Raw genomic sequence first — 26,225 nt, 5'->3', positions numbered from 1 at the left:
TCTCTCTCTCCCCCTTTGTCTCTCTCCCCCCGTGTCTCTCTCTCCCCCCCCTGTGTCTCTCTCTCTCTCCCTGTGTCTCTCTCTCTCTCCCTGTGTCTCTCTCTCTTCCTGTCTCTCTCTCTCTCTCTCTCTCTCTCTCTCCCTGTGTCTCTCTCTCTCTCTCTCTCTCCCTGTGTCTCTCTCTCTCTCTCTCTCCCTGTGTCTCTCTCTCTCTCTCTCTCCCTGTGTCTCTCTCTCTCTCTCTCTCTCCCTGTGTCTCTCTCTCTCTCTCTGTGTCTCTCTCTCTCCCTGTGTCTCTCTCTCTCCCTGTGTCTCTCTCTCTCTCCCCCTGTGTCTCTCTCTCTCTCTCTCTCTCTCTCCCCCCGTGTCTTTCTCTCCCCCTGTGTCTCTCTCTCTCTCTCTCCCTGTGTCCGTCTCTCTCTCCCTCCCTGTGTCCGTCTCTCTCTCCCTCCCTGTGTCCGTCTCTCTCTCCCTCCCTGTGTCCGTCTCTCTCTCCCTCCCTGTGTCCGTCTCTCTCTCCCTCCCTGTGTCCGTCTCTCTCTCTCTCCCCCTGTGTCCGTCTCTCTCTCTCCCCCTGTGTCCGTCTCTCTCTCTCTCCCTGTGTCCGTCTCTCTCTCTCTCCCTGTGTCCGTCTCTCTCTCTCTCCCTGTGTCCGTCTCTCTCTCTCTCCCTGTGTCCGTCTCTCTCTCTCTCCCTGTGTCCGTCTCTCTCTCTCTCTCTCTCACCCCTTCTTTCTCGCTGTCTCTCTCCCTCAGCTGCAGTTATTTAAAGGGATTCCTTTTTCTCAAGGTCACCGTGTTTGCGAGTGCAAACGCAGCAACCTGGAACCTGAATTTCATAGCTCACTGAGTTACAGATGGAGAAAAGAAAAATGCAAAAAGAATAGAAGAAAATGCAGACAACTAAAAGAAGAATGGATCAGAAAGAGTGAATGGGTGACTGAAATAAGGAACAGGCAAGAAATAAACAGAAAAGTCAATACTGGACAGACACACGCAGGAAAGCACATCCCAGAGCATGAAAGACTGCAATCAGAGGTAACAAAGTACTGTGCGAAAGTCCACCCTTCGTTTATTTAATTTCCTCTCAGAACTCCACTCAGCAGCTCATGTGTTTGATTTGTAATTGTTCTTATTTTTGTCCATTTCCTTTTTTCAATTGTTCAGACCGCCAAGTCATTTTCTCAAAGTGAAAAGATGCACCAAAACATCTGTGGACTTTTTTCAGGTATGAAGCCTGATTTTCTCCTCTCTGAAAGACAAAATCTTTCAGGATTATTTATCTAATGTTGACAGTTTTGCAGGTCTATCAGGTCTTGCATTAGTCATTGGAGTCCTATTTTCATCATATCTTTAAATAAATTCTGACCTTCAGGTTTGGAATCTCTACTTTCCCTTGGCTTTTCTTTTCTTTATGATATATCTAACCTCCTCAGAAATATCCAAAAACAACTTCTACTCAATTGCCATTGTGACTGAAAAGTAAATAAATGAAGTGTTCACTGACTTTTGCACAGTACTAGAAACATGTTATCAAAATGAAAAGGCTATTTCATGTCACAAGCTTAGTCCGACAGATTTGCAACCATAAGCCTTATACATCGTAACTAGATTATCCTACCTGGGCCAAAACAGTAATTAATCTAATAGTCCGCTTAACTAAATACAGCTTGGAGACAGACAAATATAATTATTTAATTCCGCACACAGTCACATCACACAAAAATGTGTGAGAGAGGCTTTGAATTCAACGTTACCACTCACATCTATTAACAGTGCCCAGAGCATTGTTGCTGCTGTCATGAGTAGGGTGGCTTGTAGTCCCAGACAGAACGTTTGTATTATTGAGCAGGGTAACAGGACTCTCCCTGTGTGTGTGTCTTTCTCTCGCTCTCCCTCTCCCTGTGTCTCTCTCTGTGTGACTCTCTCTCTCCCTGTGTGTCTCTCTCTCTCCCTGTGTGACTCTCTCTCTCCCTGTGTGTCTCTCTCTCTCCCTGTGTGTCTCTCTCTCTCTCTCTCTCTCTCTCCCTGTGTGTGTCTCTCTCTCTCTCTCTCTCTCCCTGTGTGTGTCTCTCTCTCTCCCTGTGTGTCTCTCTCTCTCTCCCTGTGTGTCTCTCTCTCTCTCCCTGTGTGTCTCTCTCTCTCCCTGTGTGTCTCTCTCTCTCTCTCTCCCTGTGTCTCTCTCTCTCTCTCCCTGTGTGTCTCTCTCTCTCTCTCTCCCTGTGTGTCTCTCTCTCTCTCTCTCCCTGTGTGTCTCTCTCTCTCTCTCCCTGTGTGTCTCTCTCTCTCTCTCTCTCTCTCTCCCTGTGTGTCTCTCTCTCTCTCTCTCTCTCTCTCTCTCTCTCTGTGTGTCTCTCTCTCTCTCTCTCCCTCTCTCCCTCTCTCCCTGTGTGTCTCTCTCTCTCTCTCTCCCTGTGTGTTTTTTTTTGGGTTTTTTTTTGTCACTCGCTGAATTATTTATGTCTCAGCCTGGTCATGCTATGACTGTCTATAAACAGCACTCAGGAGGTAGGGAAGTTGCAAAGGCAGCCACTTCTTCAACTGAGAAACCGACCATCTTATTATCTCCATCAACGGCATACTGATGTATTAGTGAAAGGTGAAGCGCATTTCATGCCTAGTTTTCCTGACCAAGTCTCCATTGACTGCTGTAACAGTAATACAGCCTTGTTCCTCTGAGCTCAGTCTGCGTAAGAGGGAAGACCATGGCAAAATTGATAGAGATGATGGGGGGGGGGGGGGGGGGGGGGGGGGGGGGGAGACACATTTATAAATATTTATATTATATTATAAAAACATTTATAACATACATCAGAATCACAAAGAATTACAGGTATTGATTTTTTTTTTTTTTTTTTTTTTTTTTTTAAATGTCAAAATTGAGAACCGTCAGACATACCTGTAAGCTACACACTGTTTAACCACAGCTTTTCCTAGCTACTACTGGACTTCTAAATCGGTATCAGCCACAAAACTGGTCAGGCCTAAGGTGCACATTAGCAGGTGCTCTCACAATACACAATATGCATCACAATATTTAGTTTTTTGCTAAGTTGAAACTAACACACACATACATGTACGTATATACATACGTATCTATCTATCTATCTATCTATATCTATCTATCCATCTATCATTTCACATAATACGCTGCACCAAATCCAATTATACAGGCTAATTACTGTTGATCATTGTGCTTTAGATACTGATAATATGCACAACTTGCTTAGAAAAAGTATTGTGATATAATTTATGATAAAATATAATTAGTTCACCTACCCCAACAGGTGCTACTCTCAATAACAAGTACAATGAATGACATCGATTAGATTTCATTATTACGTTAGGTTGACTGGACTAGTTATTCACTCTTTAATAATTACACACCAGACTAGTAAAAATACAGAGCTTGCAGTATCGACTTACACTGCGTCATGTCTGTAAACACTTAAGTTATAGTATCTACACAGGTAAAATTATCTTAAATAGGGCTTAATATTAAATATATTAAATATGGCATCTTATGGGTAATCAACTGTGAGAGCCACTGGATCTCAAGTCTCTCCTGAGAGAGATAACAGAAGTCAGAGAGGCTGAATATGTTATCTACATTGCAATGGTCTATGGGACCAGTAAATGGCAACCCATTTCATACAACCAAAGATACACTGGATAGGAAAATTCATACAGATAAACCAAAGAGCGCCATTTTACCACAAACAAGTACAGACAATGCACAGAGCTCCATTAGAGGCATTCCCATAAGGGGCCTTGTTTAAGTTTTCATCTCCAATTTATCTCCCTTTTACAACTCTGTCATATGAAGGAGACATCAAGAAGCACCTACACTTAAAGCTAACCCCATCATTTACAGCTTTGTCAAATCCCATCTAAGCTACAACCTCCAAATTAACCAGTGCAATGTAAACACCAATGAAATCCTCTGTACAGATTCATCAGAAAGAGGAATATGAATACTAGCAGGGGTCTTACAAATGTACTCGATTAATGAGGTCAAATGCATACCTGTCCTTTCCTGTTGACGCCAATGATTCCAGAAGTGGCCTCATGAGGTGCTGTAACAAAAATGGTCTCCCCGCTGATTCTGTTCATGTAGATGCAGGTCCCGGTCTCCAGGTCATACAGGTGGATGTAACCATATTTGGTGATGAGGAACACAACATCCTGTTTGGGGCTGATCTGTTTAAAACAACAGAACATCACATTTAATTTTTTTTTCTTAAACTAAATTGCAACTGCTTGTTTGCCCTAGATAAGTACATTTGTGGAGAAATATAGGTCTAACACAGACCAATACTAATAACCTTTACTTTGTGTGATAATACGCTGAAACCTCACAAACCTAATTTGATCTTTAATAGCAAAGCATTGGGCAAAACATACCTGCATCGCCACTGGGAAGTCATTCTGAGCTTCAGGAGGGAAGAATACATCCACAGCTTTCTTTGGAAAGGGTTGATTACCAGTTGGTGGAGTTCCTACTTCAATAATGTGAAGCTATAATATAACAAAAGCATAATACCATTACTCATTCTGCATCTTAGGAGCAAGTATGTATCGGCCTTATAGTGTATATCTTGATCTTGTTGTGATGAGCGCAATTAAATTTTCTAACTGATTCACTCCCTGCAAACTGCTAAGTCCATAACCGAACAGAGGACAACTCTACAACTGAATAGAGGTGCAACTCCATAGCTATTTAAGTAATCTTGATTTAAGTGACACTTTTTAAATCCCACAAAGAGGGAAATTTCACCTCCGCATTTAACCCACCCGTGAAGTGAAATGCCACATACACACTAGTGAGCACACACACTCTAGGGGGCAGCGAGCAGTGGTGGACAGTAACTAAGTAAATGTAATTCGTTACTGTCCTTAAGTAGTTTTTTCGTGTATCTGTACTTTACTTAAGTTTTTCCATTTTGGGCAACTTTTTACTTTCACTCCACTACATTTCAAACTCAAATATCTTACTTTTACTCCACTACATTTTGAGAAAGATGTCGTTCCTTTTGGTTTTTGTGTGTATAAAAACAACATGTCAAAACAAAAGAAATGCAAAGCTAGAGCACTAAACAGTGCACAGCGGTCACTTTGTCCTGAGCTTGTTTTGACCTGTTGGTCATACCAACCCAGTGCAGCACACATTTCAATGTCAGCGCAGCAGCATTAAAATTTGGGAGCACATACGTTTACCTAAATCAAGGAATTAACCTAACTTTGTGTAAATAGACCACAATATAGAAATATGTACACATATGCAGTTGTGACTGGCATGTTTCTTTTTGTACTTTTTTGTACTTTTCCTCAAGTTGAGGTCTAGAGTAAGGACTTCTACTTTTACTGGAGTAGTATTTTACCTTGAGTATTTCTACTTTAACTCAAGTACATGATTTGTGTACTTCGTCCACCTCTGGCAGCGAGCACACTTGCCCAGAGCGGAGGGCAGCCCTATCCATGGCACCCGGGGAGCAATTGGGGCTTAGGTGTCTTGCTCAAGGAAACCTCAGCCATGGACTGTCGGCTGGGGATCGAACCGGCAACCTTCCGGTCACTGAGCCAGTCCCCTACCCTCCAGCCCCCGACTGCCCCAAACATCCCTGCAGAGTGAGTACTTAGCTTAGCTGCTGCTTAAATCCTGTGGGTGGGAGAAGCAGCTGCTGAGACTTGTTTTCTTTAGCCATGAGGCTGAAGTTGGCTTCAACAGGTGCTCCAGGTGAAAAGAAAAATTCAAATAAGAAGCTGGCTAACCATAGCTTTGCATTCTCTCTCCACTCTGGTAACTGATGTATTTGGGTGATTTCTTCACTTCAATTAGGTATTTGATGCTCAAAACTGAATAAGGCTAACAGTCACCATTCGGTCTACTACTCTGTTCATCACTCTGTCCACCAATACTGTACGCAACAGTTGAGCCTCAACATTTCAAACAGTTTGGCTAACCAACAAGCCAAGGTAGGCTAACTACCCATTTTTTTACAGTTCTGAGAGCTGCATGTTTGAGTTTCTTTAACACACAAATATAATAGGCTGTGTTAAACAGAATGATAGGAACCATTTGCAAAAGCATTTACGGCATAAAATCTACCTGAGTTCAATTCACAGCATGTAATTCACATGCATGTTGTGACACCCATACATTATACTGATGAAGATATGATGACAACAGTACTTAATTAACTTGAAACCTCACAGTACATGTTCAAAATAATACAGGGTACAAATATTTATAAGTGCTATAAATGCTATGTAATTTTCATTAATATTTTTTATTTTTTTCCCCCACACAAGCCACAATAATAAACTAAGTTCATGATTAAAATAAGTCATAATCTGACACTAGGTATGTGCAGACATGCCTTTCCTCCAGCCTGGCCCCGGACAGCAAAGCAGAACAGAGTTGACTCTTCAGAGTTTCCTTCCATTTTGAACTGAGCAAAGCTGGCAGCATGGCCCTCAATAGGCTGAGACACCTTCCTGTCGACAGAGTACAGCTGCATCGCCCCTACAACTCTGTTTTGCTGCAACAAAAAGCAAAGACAAATAAGCCCAAATGTATTTAAACAACCTAGACTGTGGCAAATCTAATAGTTCAGCTTTAAATAGCCACACTGGTATGTCTCTTAAGACATAAACTTGTATACCACAAGAGTTAAAGCATTTGACACACAGTAGTAAATTTTGTATGCAATAACATCTGGATTTAGTAACTAAACTCAAATAGGATGAAGAAAACTACAGCATGGTTGATTAAGACACCTGAGCTGAGATGCCAATAAGGAGGAGCCATTTCTGCTTGGCGTCAGTGCGGTAGTTGATAATTTGGCAGCCTGCCAGACTGGAGTGGCGATCAAAGACTTTGACTGGCTGCGAGTCTCCCTCCATGCTCCAATGGTAGACGGCGTTATCAGTCACTAGAGCAACCGTGTTGAGGGAGATCCACTTCCAGAAGGTGACATCATCAGTCATAGTGTGGGCCTTCATCTTACTCTTCATCTCGATGTTAAAAATCTGAAGAGTTTTGGCAGCTATAATGGGGTAAATAGGACACACAAGAGTTGAAGGGGCTCTGATAGACTTAACAGCAGATAATACCACAAATATCACTTTGAAATTACACCAATGATTATCAACAAATTAAGGTAGAAAAATTGATAGCCATGGCATCAGGCAAGCGCACCATGACTGAGAAGAACTTCCAGCAGTTAAGATAGAGACAAGGCAAAGAACGAAAAGAAAGAGCAGTGTATAGAGGGCAACAGATAAAACTGAATACATATTTTGCAGGAATAGAACAAGGATGTCACGGAAGACTGGATGAAATCTACAGTTAGATCAACACAGATTACTGATTTCATCATAACAACCACAGTTTGACTCACAGGGCTGGGTTGCATTTAACTCGTGTTAAACGAAGGGAAATAGTCAATTTAATCCACTCACCTGTATCAGTTCCAATAGACTACATAAAGAGGCACACAAGCATTTATACACAAGTAATGAATTAAGACTTTTAACCATATGAATTGACTATTTTCAAATAGGCCTGTCATTATTATTACATAATTGCCTAATCGTGAGTATATGCACAAGTAAATCAGCAGTTTGAGTCTCGATATTCTTTAGACTGTCAAGATGAACTCGGAAATTGATCTTAAGACTGGTCAGCAATGCAATGGTCATTCTGCAGTAACTGGAAACTGAATTTTTTTTCCCCAATCGTTATCAAATATCAACAAAATCTCAAAACGAAACAAGATGCTCCTTACTTTATATGTTTAAATAAAAGGAATGAGGATTTAATTGATCTTATCATGATGGATTAACCAGGTATTATTGAGATATGTGGGTATATTGTGTGCTTTATACTTCTGAATAAGTTTTAGAGAAGAAGTGACAAATGACTAACAGTAAATAATATTTTTAGGTTATTACAAATATTTAGATTTTGGAGTCTATATGTAAAGGTTATGATTCACAAACCTTATATTACATAAATGTTATGTATTTTGATGTACAAGGAATGACATTGAATGTACAATGAACTACAAAATAATAAAATTTTATATTCTCACAAAAAAAAAAAAAAAAAAAAAAAAATCTACTCATGGTCTAAATTCGGTCTCTGTGTGCCCACGTTTCTGTCTTGGCTCGTACTTGCCTCTAGCGCTCAACAACACCATTACTAACTGCAATTACATCAGTTGTTAGCTTTAACAATTATCCAGTGGGTTAATGCAAATACATGTAAATTAAAGAAAGCAGACAAACTTTTTTAGGGAAGTCCAGCAGTGAATAACATTTGAGTTCTAGCCGTTTCTGGTGTCAGCTAGGGTCTAATAAGTTTGCACAGCTAGGAAAGATTTCCAATTTGGCCACTTCAGGCTTACACTTTAATAGTACCAGTACTACAATTACACAAATATGACAGGCCTATTATCAAACATACAAAAATGGTTAAAGAGTCACAAGAGTGCACGTCTTCGGATAAGTGGCAAAAAGTTGCACTTGAAAACAGAAGGCGGCCTGAATAAATCATAAATCAGTGTAGTGTGGTAAACCGAAGCATTCACTGTAAGAATTTTAGTCATGATTGGGCACACTGACTGAAGCAGATTAACATGTTTTAGGCATGTGAGTATATGATTCCAGTAATCACCTGATGATCACATGACATGCCTTCAACAAGCACAGAGAAAAGGGAAAGAGAGCATAAGTATTGCAGGGCTGGGTAGGGTGACTACACAATCAATATCGTCTAAATGCTGTTTAATGACTTTAGCACTACAAACTCCCTCACATGGCATAACTGGCCTTACACCATGTAAATGCTTTAAAGGGGTTTATAAACAAGTAAGTAATTTCAAGTCAACATAAATGAAGTACAAAGGGCAGATCTGCACTAGAACACACTGATTAAATCTGGGGCTCATGAAACAGGCTAATGAAACATCTCAAACCACAAATAACCAATGAAATCAAAAGTAATCTTATTTCATACTGCTGTTATAGCTGTTGCGGTTATCGTAAGAGCACTTATTCATGGCCTCTTCTCCTGCCACCAAACAGCACAGCCTGCTGATCTGATTGAACAGAATAAAGCCAACCACCCTTTGTTCAAACAAGAAATTCCAGATTATAATCATCCACTGGTTTGCTACACACCAGAGAAACGAATAAAAACACCTAATTCATTTGACCATAGATGTTTAAATATGTCATGCTGCCTCTGCACAAGGACAATAAAAGTAGTGTGTCCTTTAGAGATGCATTGATACCATTTTCTTCAGACCAGTAAGTGTTTCGTTTAGTTTGTTAGTATAAATGTGTGCATTACCTTTAATAATTAAATTATTAAAATCTCGTTTTAAATAATGCTAGCAATCAAGCATTTGCTAGCCAATCAAGAAGTGGAAAAGAATGGGTTGTCACAAATCAGAAAAACTCTTCTGTACAGCTGTAAATAAAGTGTGTCATAGTTCAAATCCTTTACTCATTACAGTCTTTGCAGCACACTGACAGCACAAAACTAACAACTTTTTTTTTTTTTTCAGTGTAATAGAATAAAGTCAGTTTAAATGCACTTTGGTAGCAAATGTCGACCTTTTTGCCTCCATTTGCTGCCTACATGTGCCCACCTGCACTGGGGATATGGCTGTGATTGTGTGTTTTTAAAAACAAGCTAAAAGCGCACAGAGATTTAAATTTAATTTTAACCCAGCAGGAATATACCAAGGCAGAACGTTTAAAGTGACGTGTCCAATTATCACATCGTCAGCAACAGTGGTGTGAGCAGACCCTCGTTCACCGTCAGCATGACTCGTTTCATTAGCATGGCAGCACTAGGCGTATGTCACACAATATCAGGTGGTACTGGATGTCGATATTGGTGCATTTTTTAAAAATTGAGTAAGTGAGCACAGTATCAGGCTGATACACAATACCAGTATAAGTATGCATCAATGCATCCCTAGTTTATTTTATTTTAAATATCTTCAGTATTTATATCTTGCCATCTGACGCAGAGACTAAAGGAAAGTCCATGGAATTAAAATTAACAAAATAAATCTGTTTCTAGATGAACACCGACTAGAACAAAAACCAAAGAAATATTTACTAAGCTCTACTCTTGAAACAAACAGCCCTATGTCATGTCATCAGAACTATAGACAACTACAGGAACCACAAAACCATACAATTCCCTTTACCTATATATAACTACATTCAAAGGCACATTTTTATGCTAGGCCAGACAGAAAAAACTCTGAAGGTGAGGGACAGGTTTTAAAATGGCAAGCGATACAAATTTGTAAAATTAAAATTTCAATTAAAGAAAAGAGAAAAAACAAACAGACAATGCATTAAACCAGCCAAACTGATACTGTATAAATTGCATGATTTAGGAAATCAATGTAATGTGCGCATTCACGCTGTAAAGGGTGTGGAAGTCAAATCCTGTTTAGTTCAAGTAGGCCAAAGAGTGTTTCACAGTCAAGCACATCTCTCTTTACAGTATACTAAACAAAAACAAGAATTGGAGAACAAAATGAAGGTCACACAACAAGCATGGGTGACAACACTTTGTGCGTTTACATGCCCTTAATCCAATTATCAGATTTTGGCAATGATCACATCATTCAAGTGGTCATGTAAACAACACACTTCAATTTTTTTTAAAGATCGGATTAAGACCTAGAAATCCGATTAAGCAATTCATCAAAGAGAGTGGGATTTTAGCTCAGTAACTGGGATTTTCGGACAATCTATACCCTTACTCTGATTATTTTGTTCTTCTCAGTATGCGCATGAGTCAAAACAGACCACTGCTCTGGTAATAACAAAAACCCAAACATTTAACCCAAACCAAAAAAAAAAAAAAAAAAAAAACCACTCGGAGTGATACTAAAACCAATTACATGTTTAACAAAAGATGGCATTAGGGGCGCAACGATTATTCAACTTAGTCCACTACCAAATTGGTTGGCAACTAATGTAGCAGAAGGCGGGGCCCGAGCACTCAGCAGGGATGCACCTCGCCGAGGATGCCAGGGAGAGAGCCGTGTGCGGAGGGGGGGGCGGAGCGCAAAGCCCGAGATTCCCCAACGGACATGAGTCACGGGAGTGACAGCGGGAGGAGGAGGGCGATGCTGGCGCCGCTACGTAGGCTGCCAGGAGGCCTCGCTGCATAACAGGGGGCTCTCGGCCGTCTCGGACCAGGGGGAGTGTGCATGCCACATATCCCCAACACCCAACTCAGGCCGGGAACCCGACCTGAGCCCCGCACCTGAACGGGGAAAGACCCAGCGCCGGTCAGGAGGGCGGAAGACCCAAGCCGTCCATACCCATGGGACGATTTGGGTCTTCCGCCCTCCTGCCAGGCCTGAGTTGGGTGTTGGGGGTATGTGGCAGGCACCGGGCGCCAACAATGACTGCCGAGAGAGCCCCCTGATATGCGAGCCTGTTCACTTTCCAGATAACGCTTACAGTTTTAATCACTACATCGTTGCCTTCACGTCGAGGCCGGTGTGTTAAAATTCGGCGAACGCAGGAGAGCGATTACAAACAGGTCTCTGTTCTCCGCAAACATTTAGCTCTATTCGCTAACGGTTTAAGGAGGTAGCTCTACACAAACATACAGGGCAGCTGGACAAAGGGTTACCGCTGTAATTAAATGTTTCAAAATCGTTCAAATTTAACTGTTCAAACAGAGCAAGCCTGCCACAAACGTTCACCACTTTGTCATCTGCTCCGTCAGTTATCAGATCTGTTATTGTAAAATTTAGTTGCACCGAAGTATAGACAGACAGCAGAAAGCACAGAGATTATTAGACTACCAAATTAGTTGTTTGTTACAGCCCTAGATGACATTATTTCGTGGTAAAAGTGGTTGCTGTTTTAAAAACTGCCTGACTCATACAGATCCTGAGTTTTCCCCTTGTGTGATTACCCAAGTGCATATAAACAAGTTAAATGAATCCGATTATCTGCAGTTAGCAGATTATAAAGTACATGGAAACGCTCACATTTTCTTGTCCAATTCTTGTGTGTATTGTGTAATATTTTCGAATTTCAGCCAAAAAAGATTTATGTAAAACTATTAAACTGAAATGTAATTTTAAAAACTAACAGCAAATAACATATGAGCTGAGACTTAATTCTACATGAACATACTTGTCTGCACAACAGATCTGACAAACATTGTATGTAACCTAAAATGCTTTGAAAATCGAAATGTATGCATGAATAGTAGAAAATCAACAATTTCCCATTTCAAAAACAGGATAGTAACTTCCACAAGACATAGTACTTAAATATTGACTCACCGTCTGCATACACATAAGAAAGCAGTAATAAAAAAATAAAATAAAATAAAAAAGAACAAACAAAAACAAGACAAAAACAAACAGACAAAGCAATTATGGCTGCAGGACAAAAAAACCTCAGCTATTCAAAAAATCAGCTATTCATTTTTAGCCAAGTGTAGCTAGACTAATTGTAGCCAAATACTGTAAAATATCAGTCCACAAATGGCATGGGGATAAAATTAAATAAATAAATAAATAAAAATAACTACTACATACACAAGCATGGATGAGACTCAGCAAGAATAAAAAAATGAAACAATGTCATACCAAATACAAGAATTTATTTATTGTTTAGAATATAGGTAAAGCAATCACCACGCATAAAAATTCTCTTTTTCTATCTGCACATTTCTACGTCTATGAAATCATCCAGTAACATTTAAAGCACACCAAAAAAAAAAAAAAAAAAAAAATCAACTTGTACCTTTGAGGGCAATGACTTTGCTGGCTGGATTCATGATGGCGCTGTCTGCAGAGATGGGCCGACGGATAGGGCTATTTGGGTCAGCCATGTCGATAATCACCACCTGTGCCTGCTCTCCAACCTTTTCCCGGACACAGATGAATTTATCGGACTCCATCGTGAGGGTGCTGAACCCAATGTTGGCTGGGTTGATGCCCAAGTTCTGGAGCTGTTTAAAAAGAAAAAAAAAATTGTCATTACAATAGGCAAACACTTTTTTTATACCCCCGTTTTTCTCTCCAGTACAGCTGTTTAGCAATTCCACCAGCTAGCTACACTTCTCACAATGTAATGACTGCATCTTTCCCACTCTGCCAACTCACGTAAAGTGAACAAACAGCCAAAAAACTGATGGCAGTATTTCAAAATTATGGCAAGTAAAATTTTTATTCCATGCCTGAATGCCCAAATAAACACATTCCACCCATTTATATTTCAGAGAGGCTCACTCATGGTGGTGTGGGAGCTCTCTGATGGTTGGCACTAATAAAAAGGGGGAAACCAAGTCAGAAAAACTAAGCATTATGGCTTATGTGAGCTATACCCACACCACAGAATGTGTGATTTCAGCTTTCGCTATAACAACAGACAGTCAATCGACTTTGCACTTTACATGTCCTTTAAACAAGTGTCATTTTAGCATCACTCAGCTAGAACCAAGCCTGTGCTATGGTTTGTAGCATATTTGGCCTGCTAACTAAGCAAGCTCATGTCAACATCAGTCCAAATATCACAGAACAGGTCCAGTTTTGAGTTTGTCACCAATCACTTGACCTTTGCTATTTAGGGTACATGCACTGTAAACAATGTAACAAAAACATGAACCTTGGTTTAGACCTTGGTCCGGACTTTTAGGTGTGAAAACATCCTTAGACATTACTTTTGATTGTGTACACCAATGGACACAACATGACACTAGTTAATCAGAATAAAATCTGTACTGAGCTCTGTGACATGGTTTTGTATGAAGCCTGCTCTGTAAACTAATGTTAAGTTAGCCAATAAGCCAAGCCAAGCACCAGGAAACAGGTTTAATTTCACCATTCCCTTTGTGTACCAATCAGAAGTCCACATGTCTTATTTGTAAAATCAACAACGCATAGCTGTTTCCAGAACAAAGAGCAAAAGTAAAATGAAACTAAATATTTCAGTAAGAAGTAAGAATTTTATTCTTTAACAGAATTTCTTTGTAGAATATTTTTTTAAATAAACAGGAAGATATTTCCAAATATCAGTCACTAAATTCACAACTTCCCTCTTGATAGCATAACAACTTCTGTTACTTATGGCTACATAAAAGTGGTCCAAATCTGATTTTTTTTTTTGTTTGGCTCTTGACAATATCTTTTAAATGTTACCTGTACATGACATTAGTCTGAAGATCACAATCCTAAACCAACCCGCATACACAAAAGAAAATTGCTTCACGTTGCAGTGTGCTCATCCAGAAGTAAACACTTATGAATATGAACGAACGGCAGTCGCTCCCAGAGGGTTTACTTTCATCTATCCACCAACACAGGAGCGATCAAGTTCCAATGGTTGACAGCTGGGCTCATCACCCAGAATGTGTTAGAGCTCACCGTAAAAAGTGCAAGGTCATGTCTTTGGTTTGTGTCCTCAGATTCTTTAAACTTTGCTTTTAGACTTCTAACTGTTCTTTGAAGCAGCAGCCTTGTTCTGATAACACTGTTTGGTCATTTCTTTCAAAATCTCTGAACAGTGAGCGGCTGCAATAAGTGCCTTCTAATTTTTTAGTACAGAAAAAAAATCTGTGTAAATGTTTGAGGTAAATCCTTACATTCACAGAAAACAGAATTTAGCCAAAAAATAGTTTTTACATTATACACTATACTGCCAAAAGTATTCACTCACCCATCCAAATAATCAAATTCAGGTGTTCCAATCATTTCCATGGCCACAGGTGTATAAAACCAAGCACCAAGGCCTGCAGACTGCTTCTACAAACATTTGTGAAAGAATGGGTCACTCTCAGGAGGTCAGTGAATTCCAGCGTGGTACCAGCGTGGTACCAGGCAAGTAGTTCAGTCCTGAAATCTCCTTGCTACTAAATATTCCAGTCAACTCTCAGTGGTTTTATAACAAAGTGGAAACGAATGGGAACGTCAGCAGCCACAAAGTGGTAGGCCACGTAAAATGACAGAGCGGGGTCAGTGGATGCTGAGGTGTATAGTGCGCAGAGGTCACCAACTTTCGGCAGTCCATCGTTACAGACTTCCTAACTTCACGTGGCCTTCAGATTAGCTCAAGAGAGCTTCATGGAATCTTCAGTGTCTGACCTCACAAATGCACTTCTGGAGGAATGCCCAAAAATTCCCATAAACACACTCCAAAACCTTGTGGAAAGCCTTCCCAGAAGAGTTAAAACTGTTATAGCTGCAAAGTGTGGGTCGACATCATATTATACACTATGGATTAAGAATGGGATGTCACTCAAGTTCATATGCATTTGAAAGCAGATGAGCGAACACTTTTGGCAATATAGTGTAACTTTGCACACAATATTCTAATCATAAAAACACTATGCATGTAGCAGAAATCTTTCATCATAACAGAGGGACGGCAAGGCAATTTCCACAGTTATCTGCACAAATGGCTGTCTCCATTGAGGGAAATTCCCACAATGATTGATGTGCAGAGTTTCAAAATTATTGAGAAATTAATTTCATATTAGTCTTGTTTAAGCAAACTGCAAGACTCCTGTGGACTTGGAATTTTCCATTTAATTTATAGAACTAGAGATGGCACAATACCACTTCCATTTTTGTTACAGACACTAAACTTTAAGTATTGACAGATACTGACATTGATCCAACATTTATTTCTTACTGTACAATAAACTATTTTCACTAAAGGACAGGGATCAAAAAGTGCAAAGAATTTCACTTCTTGCTGTCAATTTGATTCCTAATGAAACCCACTTAGACTGCTAACTATCTACCATGCTGAAAGTTGAATTTATTTTTGAGAATCAGTGAGTGTGCTCTAAGTTGTTAATTCTCCAAGCGTCCACATTTCTGAATGGCCAAAGTTTTTAAGCCAAACATTTAAGAGGAAATGCAATAGTTGCAAGCCTACAATTGTGTGCTATTTTAGGCAAAATCTGTTACGGAATGAAACCGAATTCACATTCTTAACCTCCAACATCCAATCCAGCACTTTCTACTGCTATCAAACCAATAATAACTCGTACTTGAACAGGGTTCCAAGCAGAGGAAAAATGGGCCAGTAGCTGTGAAGCTACAGCTCTGAGAGTGTGTCAGTGTCTCTGACCCATTGCTCCGCTCACCTAATGTTGCTCCTTGTTTGTCTGGCCTAAGTTCATGAGTTGTATTCAGAAAGTATCTTAAAACAGGACAGATGATCAGCAGTGGGGTACTAGAACACACACTACGTATGCCAATGCATATCAGGCTGATGTTGACTACACTGTAGTGTATTGTATGACTAGGTATTCACAAACATACAATGCTGCTAAAATGTAGCATGTTTGAGTAAATGAGAATGAAGACCAAAGCCAAATGAACAACCAGTGGGATGCCAGCTTTGCATCACCACACCAACTGCTCCAAAGACATGATTCACCAGACTGAGTCGTGTGAGCTGGCAGCCAAAGCACACGGTGGGCAGACTTCATAAAGCCTGACGCAGCAAAGCGGAGGCTACAATAGTACAGAACAAGCAAGAAAATGTTTTACAATACAAAGCTACCATGCACCACATAGATGCTCCATTGAATAATGTCTTAAATCTCACTCTTGCAGCTGGCTTGGAGACAGAATGGAGAATTAAAAAAAAAATTCAATATAAAAAAAATACTTACATCTGAAACGAGGATGGATATATGTAAAGGAACTGAATGACAAGGCATGGGAGACATAATTAACTACAGGTAGGTATTCCTGCACAAAGGGTCTTGGGTCTGCAACTGAAATGTTTTTTCTCTACACACACTCTTTACACGGTTGAGAAGGAGTAGCTCTTAACACTGAAATGCTGCCAAAGCCCTGCCTTCCATATCACACGTCAAACAGACTACCAACGACTAGGAGACTAATTCAAACAGAAGGAGGGAGACCACTTTAAAAAAATACTGCTCTGCAGTAACGCTTTAAAGGGTTCACCAGCTGCCAGAGACGACATATGACAAGAATAAGAATTGATAGTCAAGCGTAGGGGTGACGGCAGCCCTTATGTAATCTTAAACATTGCATCCAGTCACTGCATGCAAAAATCCATGATGGCAAAGAGAGACTCATCATGGGAGTAGAGGGCAGAAACTCTGACATTCACAGCCTTAAGGTTTCTGTCAGAACTCTACTACGAAGCCAATTTATATTCGTTCTTCTTTACCATCTCTCTGTGATTTCAGTAAATATCATCTGGCAAACATTTGCTGAATATTTGGTTACCATTATTCATTAAGACAAATGTGATTAGGCCAGCACTCTAGGATGTAATGATTGCTATGAAAGAACACAGAGCATGTGTATGGTTACATGCTGTAGCATTATGTGAATTGGGTGTTGGTCAGTAAGGCTAAATGATTAAAATGTTATTATACTGAAATCACAATTTGAAAGAGTGCAATTTTCAAATAACAAGGGCTGCAATTTTAGCCTACATCATCAACAACACTGTGTCACTGTCTCACAGGAGATACTGGATCATGTCTTTATGTATAAACATCACATACACAGGCTCAGAAAAAAGGTCCAGCTTGATGTTTAGGTCTCAAACATAAAAATTTACATTATACGGTCTGAAGATATGAGAACACTAGCAGATAATTCAGTTATATCCTTGGTCCTGTGCTCACAATAATCTGATTCATCTCATGCATGCAGGCACACATTTCCACCAGCGAGGTCTCCAAATCCCCAAAACTTCCATACCTTTAAGACAGAAGTCCATTAACCCTGAGCCTGTGAACCTTTCACAGATCAGTTGGTATTTCTCTAACTTCTGAGAGCCGATCAGGGAAGTAAAACATATGAGCCATATTTCGTCTGGAGTATCAGAATGTAACTACTGAACCATTTAAAGTGGAACAAGGAAATTCGAACAAGGAGCTGACCTAATAGGAAGCTAACTCAGCGTCGATGTCCATCTCACTAATGAAAAATATTTTTCCTGATCATTCTCAGCTCTGCAATGACAGGGTACTGGTGTTAGTGTGTGTTGCACTGGTACGAGCAGATGAGACAGGAGAGCTGCTGGAGTTTTTAAACACCTCAATGTCACTGCTGGACCCATCCACATGTACCAGTGAAACAAACACCAATATGCCACCTGTGGAGATCCTGACCACTGAGGACCAGGGTAAAAATGGGCAAAAGGTGCTGCAGAGAAACAGATGCACTAGAGTCTGTAATTGTTGAACTACAAAGTGTTGAACTACAAAGGGTATATAGACGTAATAAAATGGACAAAGAGTGCAGAAACAAGGTGGCATGCTTAGTGGCCAGTCATCATAATGTGTGCACAGTGCATAGTATTTTTATCATTATTGCGATAGGGGTGTCTGCAATGAATATCTTGTTACAGCAGGGATAACAGAACAGATCTAATTACCACACATGTACCACAATGTTTTTCTGCACTGGGACAGCTGGGTTACTGAAGCTTGCTATCTGGTCCTGGACCAACTAAAAATGTGGTGCCCAACTATGTTGAACATGTATAAAATGATATTTTTAAACTAAAGACAACTCAGCATGTCTTACATACACACACACACACACATACATACATACATACATACATACGTGGATAATATATTTATTTTTTTTATTAATACCTAAATAAAAGAAAATGAAGGAAGAACACGTTCTTGTGTGAATATATAAAAATAAATCTATTTATTTGATTTTGTACTCGTTATAGAAAAAGCTGCTGAGGTAATGCTGACTGTTTCTCCATTTCCGTCCTTCAGTGCACAAAAAATGTGTTTGCAGTCCGGATGTAAAGGTTTTAGTATTTCATTTCTTGTTATTTTGCAGAATAGAAAATGGTGTATTTGTATTTTGCTGTCTGCTTAAAGAGGTTAGTTTAAAGAGACATTAGTTAGATTTCTGTTTACACATCCCAAAAAAAGTCTGCACTTGCATTACATCAAGCCAAAACCCATTATTTTAATAGTAATTTATCATTTTTGCCCCGCATACCATTGATAACAGCTTTACCAAACAGAACAGAAGAACAGAGACCCAAGGCTGATTACCAAATCTAAGGGCACAAGGCTGACCAGAGCGTTTCTTACATATTTACACTCTCACTTGGCCTCTCAGTCTGAGAATAAGGGCATAGTGCAGAGAACAGGGTCTAGTTTCTCAGAAAAATTCAACAGAAGTCTAAGCAGTTTTTTTTATCAATGAAGAAAGCACTGACACACCCAAATCCACACCCACATTCCATTTTGTCATAAGGAACAGGAAGTTCCACATGTACACTGCTAAAGCCTCACATACACCCAACATACAGTTAAGAGTTTACTTTCAATTAATTTACTGGCGAGAGCATGAAGAACATAAGAACATGCATAAGAAAACTATAGCTTAGAAAACACTAATTTAATATGCAGTTCACATGAATCATGTGGCAATTCTTGAACACCGAAATCATCTCTCTGAATATTTCATAACCATTTTAAAAAGGTCAGAAATAAAATGCAGGACAGAGTGCAACTGAGCAATCCCCTGCTTACTCGCTCACTCTACTTTCTGACCCCTATTGCACTTGTGTCCTGCTCACATGTCAGTGATGACATCACTGCAGAACATACCATTCTTACTGGCTGTGGGGAAGCCCTGCCCTTGCCAGGTTTGTGTGTGAGAGAGAGAGAGAGAGAGAGAGAGAGAGAGAGAGAGAGAGAGAGAGAGAGAGAGAGAGAGAGAGAGAGAGAGAGAGAGAGAGAGATATTCATGATTCCTGGCTACTTCAGCATAGCCACACACACTCAAACAACAAATCTTTCCCCGGAGATGACCTTCATCTTAGCCAAGCTCCAAAAACTCACAACAAAAGCTTATGAGGCTACAACCAGGCAAAACAGTAAAGCTATACTGAACATTTAAAGAACCTTGCTCCAATACAAGAAGGCCAACATACTCCTCTGGAACATTCCAAAAACTTCCATTTCAAACAAAACCAGGAAAACCTCAATTTCTCAACACAGATCCTTAGGAGATCGAACGACCATGTTACGGCATATTAATGAGTATTTCAAACTTGGTAACTCTGAGTAAAGCATAGAATGGTCTATGTAATTTGTAGGGGGGGGGCAAACAACATCCTGTTATCTAGGGCGTATATACTTGGACTCTGGTGTCCAACTGCTGGAGTTTTTCCTCCAGATCAGAGCTGAGAAAAGCAAGTCAGCACAAAGAGAAAGTACAAAAAATATGATGACAGAAAACTGATGAAAAGAAAACTTCAGTGTGAAAACATGGCTCCTCTATTAGATAGACAGCTTTTACTCATCTTGTAGAAAACTTAAAGCATTACAGTAAATAGAATGCAGACATTTTAGCACAATATTACCACATTTAGTGTACAAATCTGAGCATGCCTGGAAAGTATATCCTCTGAAGAAAATGAACTTACGCACATTTTAATACTCAATTTCTGTATATTTGCTGAATTTAATCTATTGGGAAAAAAACTAATATATAAAACATTACAGCAAATTGGATAATTCCCGTTTTATTTTGTGCAATATTTTAAACTTTAATTGTGCACAAAAAAGAAAATTACAAATTGGGGAATGAACTAAGATGGACCTCTTTCTGCCAACCCCTGCAGAAGGCCCTATTTCCAAAAAAAAGTATGATAATCATCTTGGGTTTATGAAAGAGAACTCACAAAAATTAAAACAATGATAGCCCTGATAAATCAGTACTTAGGAAGTGCTGAATATGCTAGAAAATGAGAGGAGGCTTTAGTATTCAATGAGTACAACACTAATAACAAGGAGACTCTGTGTACACTCTTTCCTCAGGGGCTGGTGGGATATTTTTAAAGATGCATCTGAGCCTGAGATGGGGGGGTCCTGGGTCTAAAAGGGCTGAAAGACTCTGGTCTAATTCATTCACATTTATTTAATAATGGCTAATTAAATCTGCAGCTATAAGGAGGAACAAAATAAAATGTCCTTTAACTGGCATCAGAGAAAAGGATGCTTCTATTCAAAATGCACGCAACGGTTACATAAGACCATGCCAGCACATTCACAATCCCTGCTCGTGAGCCCACACACTTCACAATCACTTCATTTAACCATCATTCTTGGAGATTCCTTACTACAAATAAAGCATGGCAAATAAATGTCACAGTGTCAACCACACTTTTAACTGGAGAAGTGCATTTCACGCCCATCACTTTTTACAGCCAGAGTTCTTAACACCCATAAATCAGTTCAAGTGAAAAGGTTGACTGCTGGAAACAAAAACAGTCTTATTGTGAAGCGTTCTGAGGGAGGCACTCTGGCACACAAGTCTTCTAATCTTGGACAGATAAGTTAGTGCATCATTTAAATTCACGACTTGTAAAGCACTGAGTGCACATCCTCTTTGCCACTACCAATGTCCCACAGGAAATTCATCGGCTTTCTGTGACTGTCAAGGGAAAAATGGCACCTTGCTCAGCACAAACTTGTGCGTCCTGCACCAGGCAAAGATCAAGGAAGGGCAGGGAAGGATATGCAATGTGCTGATGCTTGCAGCACTCTGCTACAGTCGCTACACAACAGGAAGTGACAAACTATTGTCTACCGAGCTGAAACAACACGTCCACAGCCGTCTCCACGGTGACCGTGTGACCAGCAGTGACATGTGATCAACTGTGCAGTGGCAGAGGAAAGTGTGCTAAGGGAAGTGGAAAGGGAAAAGCTGGAATGCACACGTGTATGCATTCAAGTATCCCCCTACTAATCCCCCACTTTCCCTTAACGTCTTTCAACAGAGCTTCCTTGACTTAGATTAAAGTTGCTAGAAGACCAATGAGAACTTGCCAAACTACATCCACATGAAGCAGTCATGAGATGTCAGCAGGTTAGCAGGTGAGAGTTTACACATCAAAGGCACTCTAGTGCTTTAAGGTGACACATTAAATGCCATACTACTGCTGTAAATCATGAAATATTCACTACCTGTTCTACAGCCACATGACCTGCTCCTGACTGAAAGGCCACTGATCAATGTTCAGTTGCCTACAATAGCCTTCAGTAAGGTATTATACAGCACACAGCATCAACTCATGTACAAAATGTCAAGGGAAAAGACCCATATCGTACTTTTTTCCCCTTCCAGCCACATTTGACTAAACTGCTGTAGACTAAATAGGTGGATATATGAAAATTTGTTGGCTTGTATGACATCACAGAAGAGATGATGTAAAATCTGGCTTATTTTGCAGCTTAATTTCCATAATTGAACTGGGAGTGAACCACGCATTTTGAAAATGTAACAGCATTGACATGCTACATGGAACAATAAAAAAAAACAAAATTAATTTTTCCATTAAAATGGGCCATTAAAAGGCCTAACCCCCTCTAGGGATGCGAATTCCAACTAATTTCAGATATTCAACCATCAATTCATGAAATGCTTTCCAACAAAATCACAGGGAAGGAAAAACAATTGCTTATATAAAAAAATGGATAGAAAAAAAAACAAGGATTGTAGGTTCGCCTTTTTACAAAACAGGAGTTTCTCAAAAATACAGCAGCATGCAGAAAAATATACTTGTGACATGTTTGTTATTTGAGAACTGATGAGAGATCTTGAGCTAGTAGGTTAAATGACATGGCTAAACTAGTGCTAGACTAGCTCTTTTTTGAAGTCATGCTGGCTCTAGTCCAACTCCCACTGGAATGCATAAAGAGGGACATATCTGTTCATATCTGTTCTTCCAGGTTGAGTCTTTTATATACATATACACACACACACACACACACACACACACCTTACAGCTTGCATTAACCCCTGAAGGCATACTGAACTGATGATGATAATAATAATAAAACATATTTCCAGGAATTCCAAGAATTCAGATAAACTGTCTAAACGATCTAAATTATGTCTGAAAGAAGCAAAGATGTGACACAATCATTCTGTCTATAAATCCAGATGACATATATACAAATGCAAGCACTGCAAGTCAGAAAATCAGGAGCACAGAAAGTGCCTATAAAGCAGACATTCTCACAAATGGCTCAGGGTCTGCATGGGTAAATAAATGTCATCCCTTAACAGGAGAGTGCAATGCTGTGTTGAACAAACGCATGAACATTAAGCAACATCAGGATAATAAGTACTAAGTAAAGCATGCTAATAAAACCTGGGGCTCTCATTAAAACCATTCATGCTGCATTGTCATAAATCCCCACTTAAACTCAACATTTTCCTAAATCCAGAGGTTCATGCTAAAGACTATAATTCATTCATCAAGACTATAATACATTCATCAAGACCAGCAGTGATGGGATTAATCCTACTGCTACATTAAAACAGACAGGCCAACACCCAGTCATTCATGATAAAGAGAGAATGTTCCAAGCCAGCACTATATAAATATCATGTTCAACAGCAGTGAACAGCCTCTGACTGATTATGATAGAAAATGACCTTCAGATAACAAGGACACAGGCCCAATGCTTCGCAATTAGTTCAGCATTGTTTTTTAAATGACAGGCAACCAGGAGTTACACTCAATCAGGATGAGTTGAGACTGTGGACCCAAAAAAAAAAAAAAAAAAACAATATTCCTACTTTGGCTTTTGCAATTATTTAATTGCAAAGGTCTGGGAGAAATGCATCTATTGATGATGCACAATGTATCAAGTATTTCTGGAAAAAGCACCAGATCATTCAAGATTTCAGTTGAGCACACGGTCATGCTCTGACCAAAACCAGAAAATGCTTAATGACAAATGTAGTTTTCAAATATATTGTCTTGCTAGTGCCACAATTACTGCTTGGGACAACAAATATAAATATATATAAGAAACACTTAAGCAGAAATGGCTTTAATCTATTCAAATACTCAAATAAATGCACTAGTATAAAACGTCTTGGCTGTGTGTGCCATTACTAACTGATCGTTTGACAGCAGTGACGTCATTGCACAAATGAGAACTGAAAGGTTAGACACTGCTTATGTGAATCCACTCACTAAAGTTTTAATAAAAGAAATGAGAGGAAAGCTGAACACATTGAGTACTGACATGCATAATATTCACTACTACAAACACAATAATTAATCTATCATAAAGGGTTACGCAGGTGGAGATGGCTTCACTAGGGCCATAAGTCAAGAGGTGTGTCTTGGAGCACCTGCTACTTGTAAGACCCAGCCAGGCAGGTAACATCGACTATCGGCTAAGAACGTGCTTTGAAGGCCTGTAACCGCAATTTAATAAATCTGTGCGTACATATTGTGCGTTCCTATGTGTCACATACGTCAGAAGACGAAATTTGACGAGTTTTGTATACAAACAAAAGCCGGAGAGCCACATAATATGCAAGCTCTTGTAGTAAACCAACGTTAGCAAAGGCCCTATGAGCTGTATGTACTGTAACCGAAAAAATATAGTTTCTTAAGCAGTAAATTAACTAATGTTATCCAGGTCAGTTGAATATAGAAAGCAGGGTCGACAGGCTAGGTTGTGTGCATCGTCATCTCGTTATGAAATTTTGTTTTTGACAGCTTTTGTAGGCCAAGTTGTGATATCAATAGCTATGCCGCTGACACTAAGCTGCTAAGCAAAGTAGTCGACCATTAAATCAACGAGCCTGGCCAGCGTAATGATTAATAACAGCTAGAGACCGAAGGGACCTCTGTAATTCTACCACGAACTGAACAGCTACGATGAGTTAAACTTCCATTTAAAAAAGGCAAAAATGTAGCTATCCTGCTAACTAAATTAGCTATTTTTTTCAAAATTACCTAACGTTTGTATTATTAGAAACAGCTAACGCTACCTGGCAGTCCACTATTCAGTCAACGTTAGCTAGGTTAGCTCTTTCACGTTAGCTTGCCCACCGCTGATGGGAGGTCATTTTCTATTGGGAGTGAGCTAGGTTAGGTTAGCTGGTAGACACAGAGCTAGATTGTTAGTCGTACTAATTTAGACCGAGTAAAACAAAAATAATATACCAAAACTCAGCTTAATTTCGAGAGACATTTAAGCCGTACCTGCAGGTGCTCCTGAAATCTGATAGGTAGGATCTGAGCCATGATCGTTCCTCTTTCCCTCTCCTCCGTATTCCTGCTTTCACCGTTAGCTCGCTAACCGATACAGCTTCCTCTCTCAGATCCAAGCCGGGCTCCCCGAGGATGGCTTGCCGTGGGTCCCACCGAACAGACTGGAGCTTTATCGTCTGTGAACGTGCCGGAGGAAGTGCTAGCTACTCTTCTCGTCCGACGAGAGTTAAACAGGCGCTTCTGCTCCAGGTCGCCGAGCGGTGGCCGCTGGTCTGTAACTCTCGGAAGCTGCAATGGCGGCGGAATCTGCCCGGGGTGGAAGCACTCCGGAAACAGGTCCGGACTTTATCGACGCGGAGGGATACAAAGACTGATTTTATGTTTGTACATTCAAACGTGCCGCTCCGCATCCGATTTTAACCAAGGCGGATGAAAACGTGATTTTTTTATTTTACAAAGCGAGCCTTTCTCAAATAAAGCAGCAGCGTAGCCGCTACAGACCGACCGAATCTTTTCGGCACTATTTCTTTACGATTCGCCCTTTGATTTTTGCCACATCATTCGTCCTCGTGAACTGACGTCACTTCCGATGTGTTGCACCTACAGCGAGACAACTTTTAAGAGCCCCTACCGCGATTAAAGTATAGAAAAAAATGACTGATGAATAAAATTCTGAGTTCAGTTACAGTTCTTTCAACCTAGTTTCGTTTGTATAAGTTAATGCTTTTGGATTTTCTCTGCGTAGGTTTCAGGTTTCTAAGTTGTTTTCATACTGCACGCGTTTTCTCTGAGAGAAACAGCAAATGTGCAGTTTATCGACCTCTGATAGTGCAGTTAGTATAGGAGTAAAGACACGTTTACATTTCAAATTTCTGAATAAATAAAGATATTCGAAGCAGTTTGATGTGAAATGCCTTTACAGACACGGCTTCAAATGTACAGTCAGGTCCATAAATATTTGGGCATCCACAAAGTTGTTTTTTCAGTCGTCTACCGCCGCATATTGAAGTTGAAATTTAAAAATGCCATTGAGCTTAAAGCACAGACTTTGAGCTTTGATTTAATCTACATCCAAATCAGCTGAACAATCACAACTATGTATTAGGGGTTAAAAGTAATTGGACAAACTAATAATAATCATAAATTAAATTG

At 39.9% G+C, this 26,225-nt stretch overlaps 1 protein-coding gene across 3 annotated transcripts in view; it reads right to left on the bottom strand.

Moving 5' to 3' along the window:
- cltca (clathrin, heavy chain a (Hc)) overlaps positions 1 to 25,385 on the bottom strand; it is a 58,296-nt gene extending 32,911 nt beyond the window's left edge. Inside the window, exons 1-7 of one of the 3 annotated variants that reach the window (XM_037547208.1) lie at positions 25,065 to 25,385; positions 12,810 to 13,017; positions 12,344 to 12,346; positions 6,780 to 7,048; positions 6,380 to 6,541; positions 4,404 to 4,517; positions 4,026 to 4,199 (exon numbers count right to left, since the gene is read on the bottom strand). In XM_037547208.1, coding sequence (XP_037403105.1) covers positions 4,026 to 4,199; positions 4,404 to 4,517; positions 6,380 to 6,541; positions 6,780 to 7,048; positions 12,344 to 12,346; positions 12,810 to 13,017; positions 25,065 to 25,106 — 972 coding nt within the window. In that variant the 5' untranslated portion in view covers positions 25,107 to 25,385. The remainder of the gene's footprint in view (positions 1 to 4,025; positions 4,200 to 4,403; positions 4,518 to 6,379; positions 6,542 to 6,779; positions 7,049 to 12,343; positions 12,347 to 12,809; positions 13,018 to 25,064) is intronic. The other 2 variants (XM_017717466.2, XM_017717467.2) reach the window with 2 other exon arrangements.
- Between the last annotated feature and the right edge of the window lie 840 nt (positions 25,386 to 26,225).

The sequence above is a fragment of the Pygocentrus nattereri genome, chromosome 18 (assembly GCF_015220715.1).
Source record: "Pygocentrus nattereri isolate fPygNat1 chromosome 18, fPygNat1.pri, whole genome shotgun sequence".
NCBI lineage: Eukaryota > Metazoa > Chordata > Actinopteri > Characiformes > Serrasalmidae > Pygocentrus > Pygocentrus nattereri.
The sequence above is the reverse complement of the archived record's forward strand: the minus strand, read 5'-3'. Positions and strand labels throughout refer to the sequence as shown.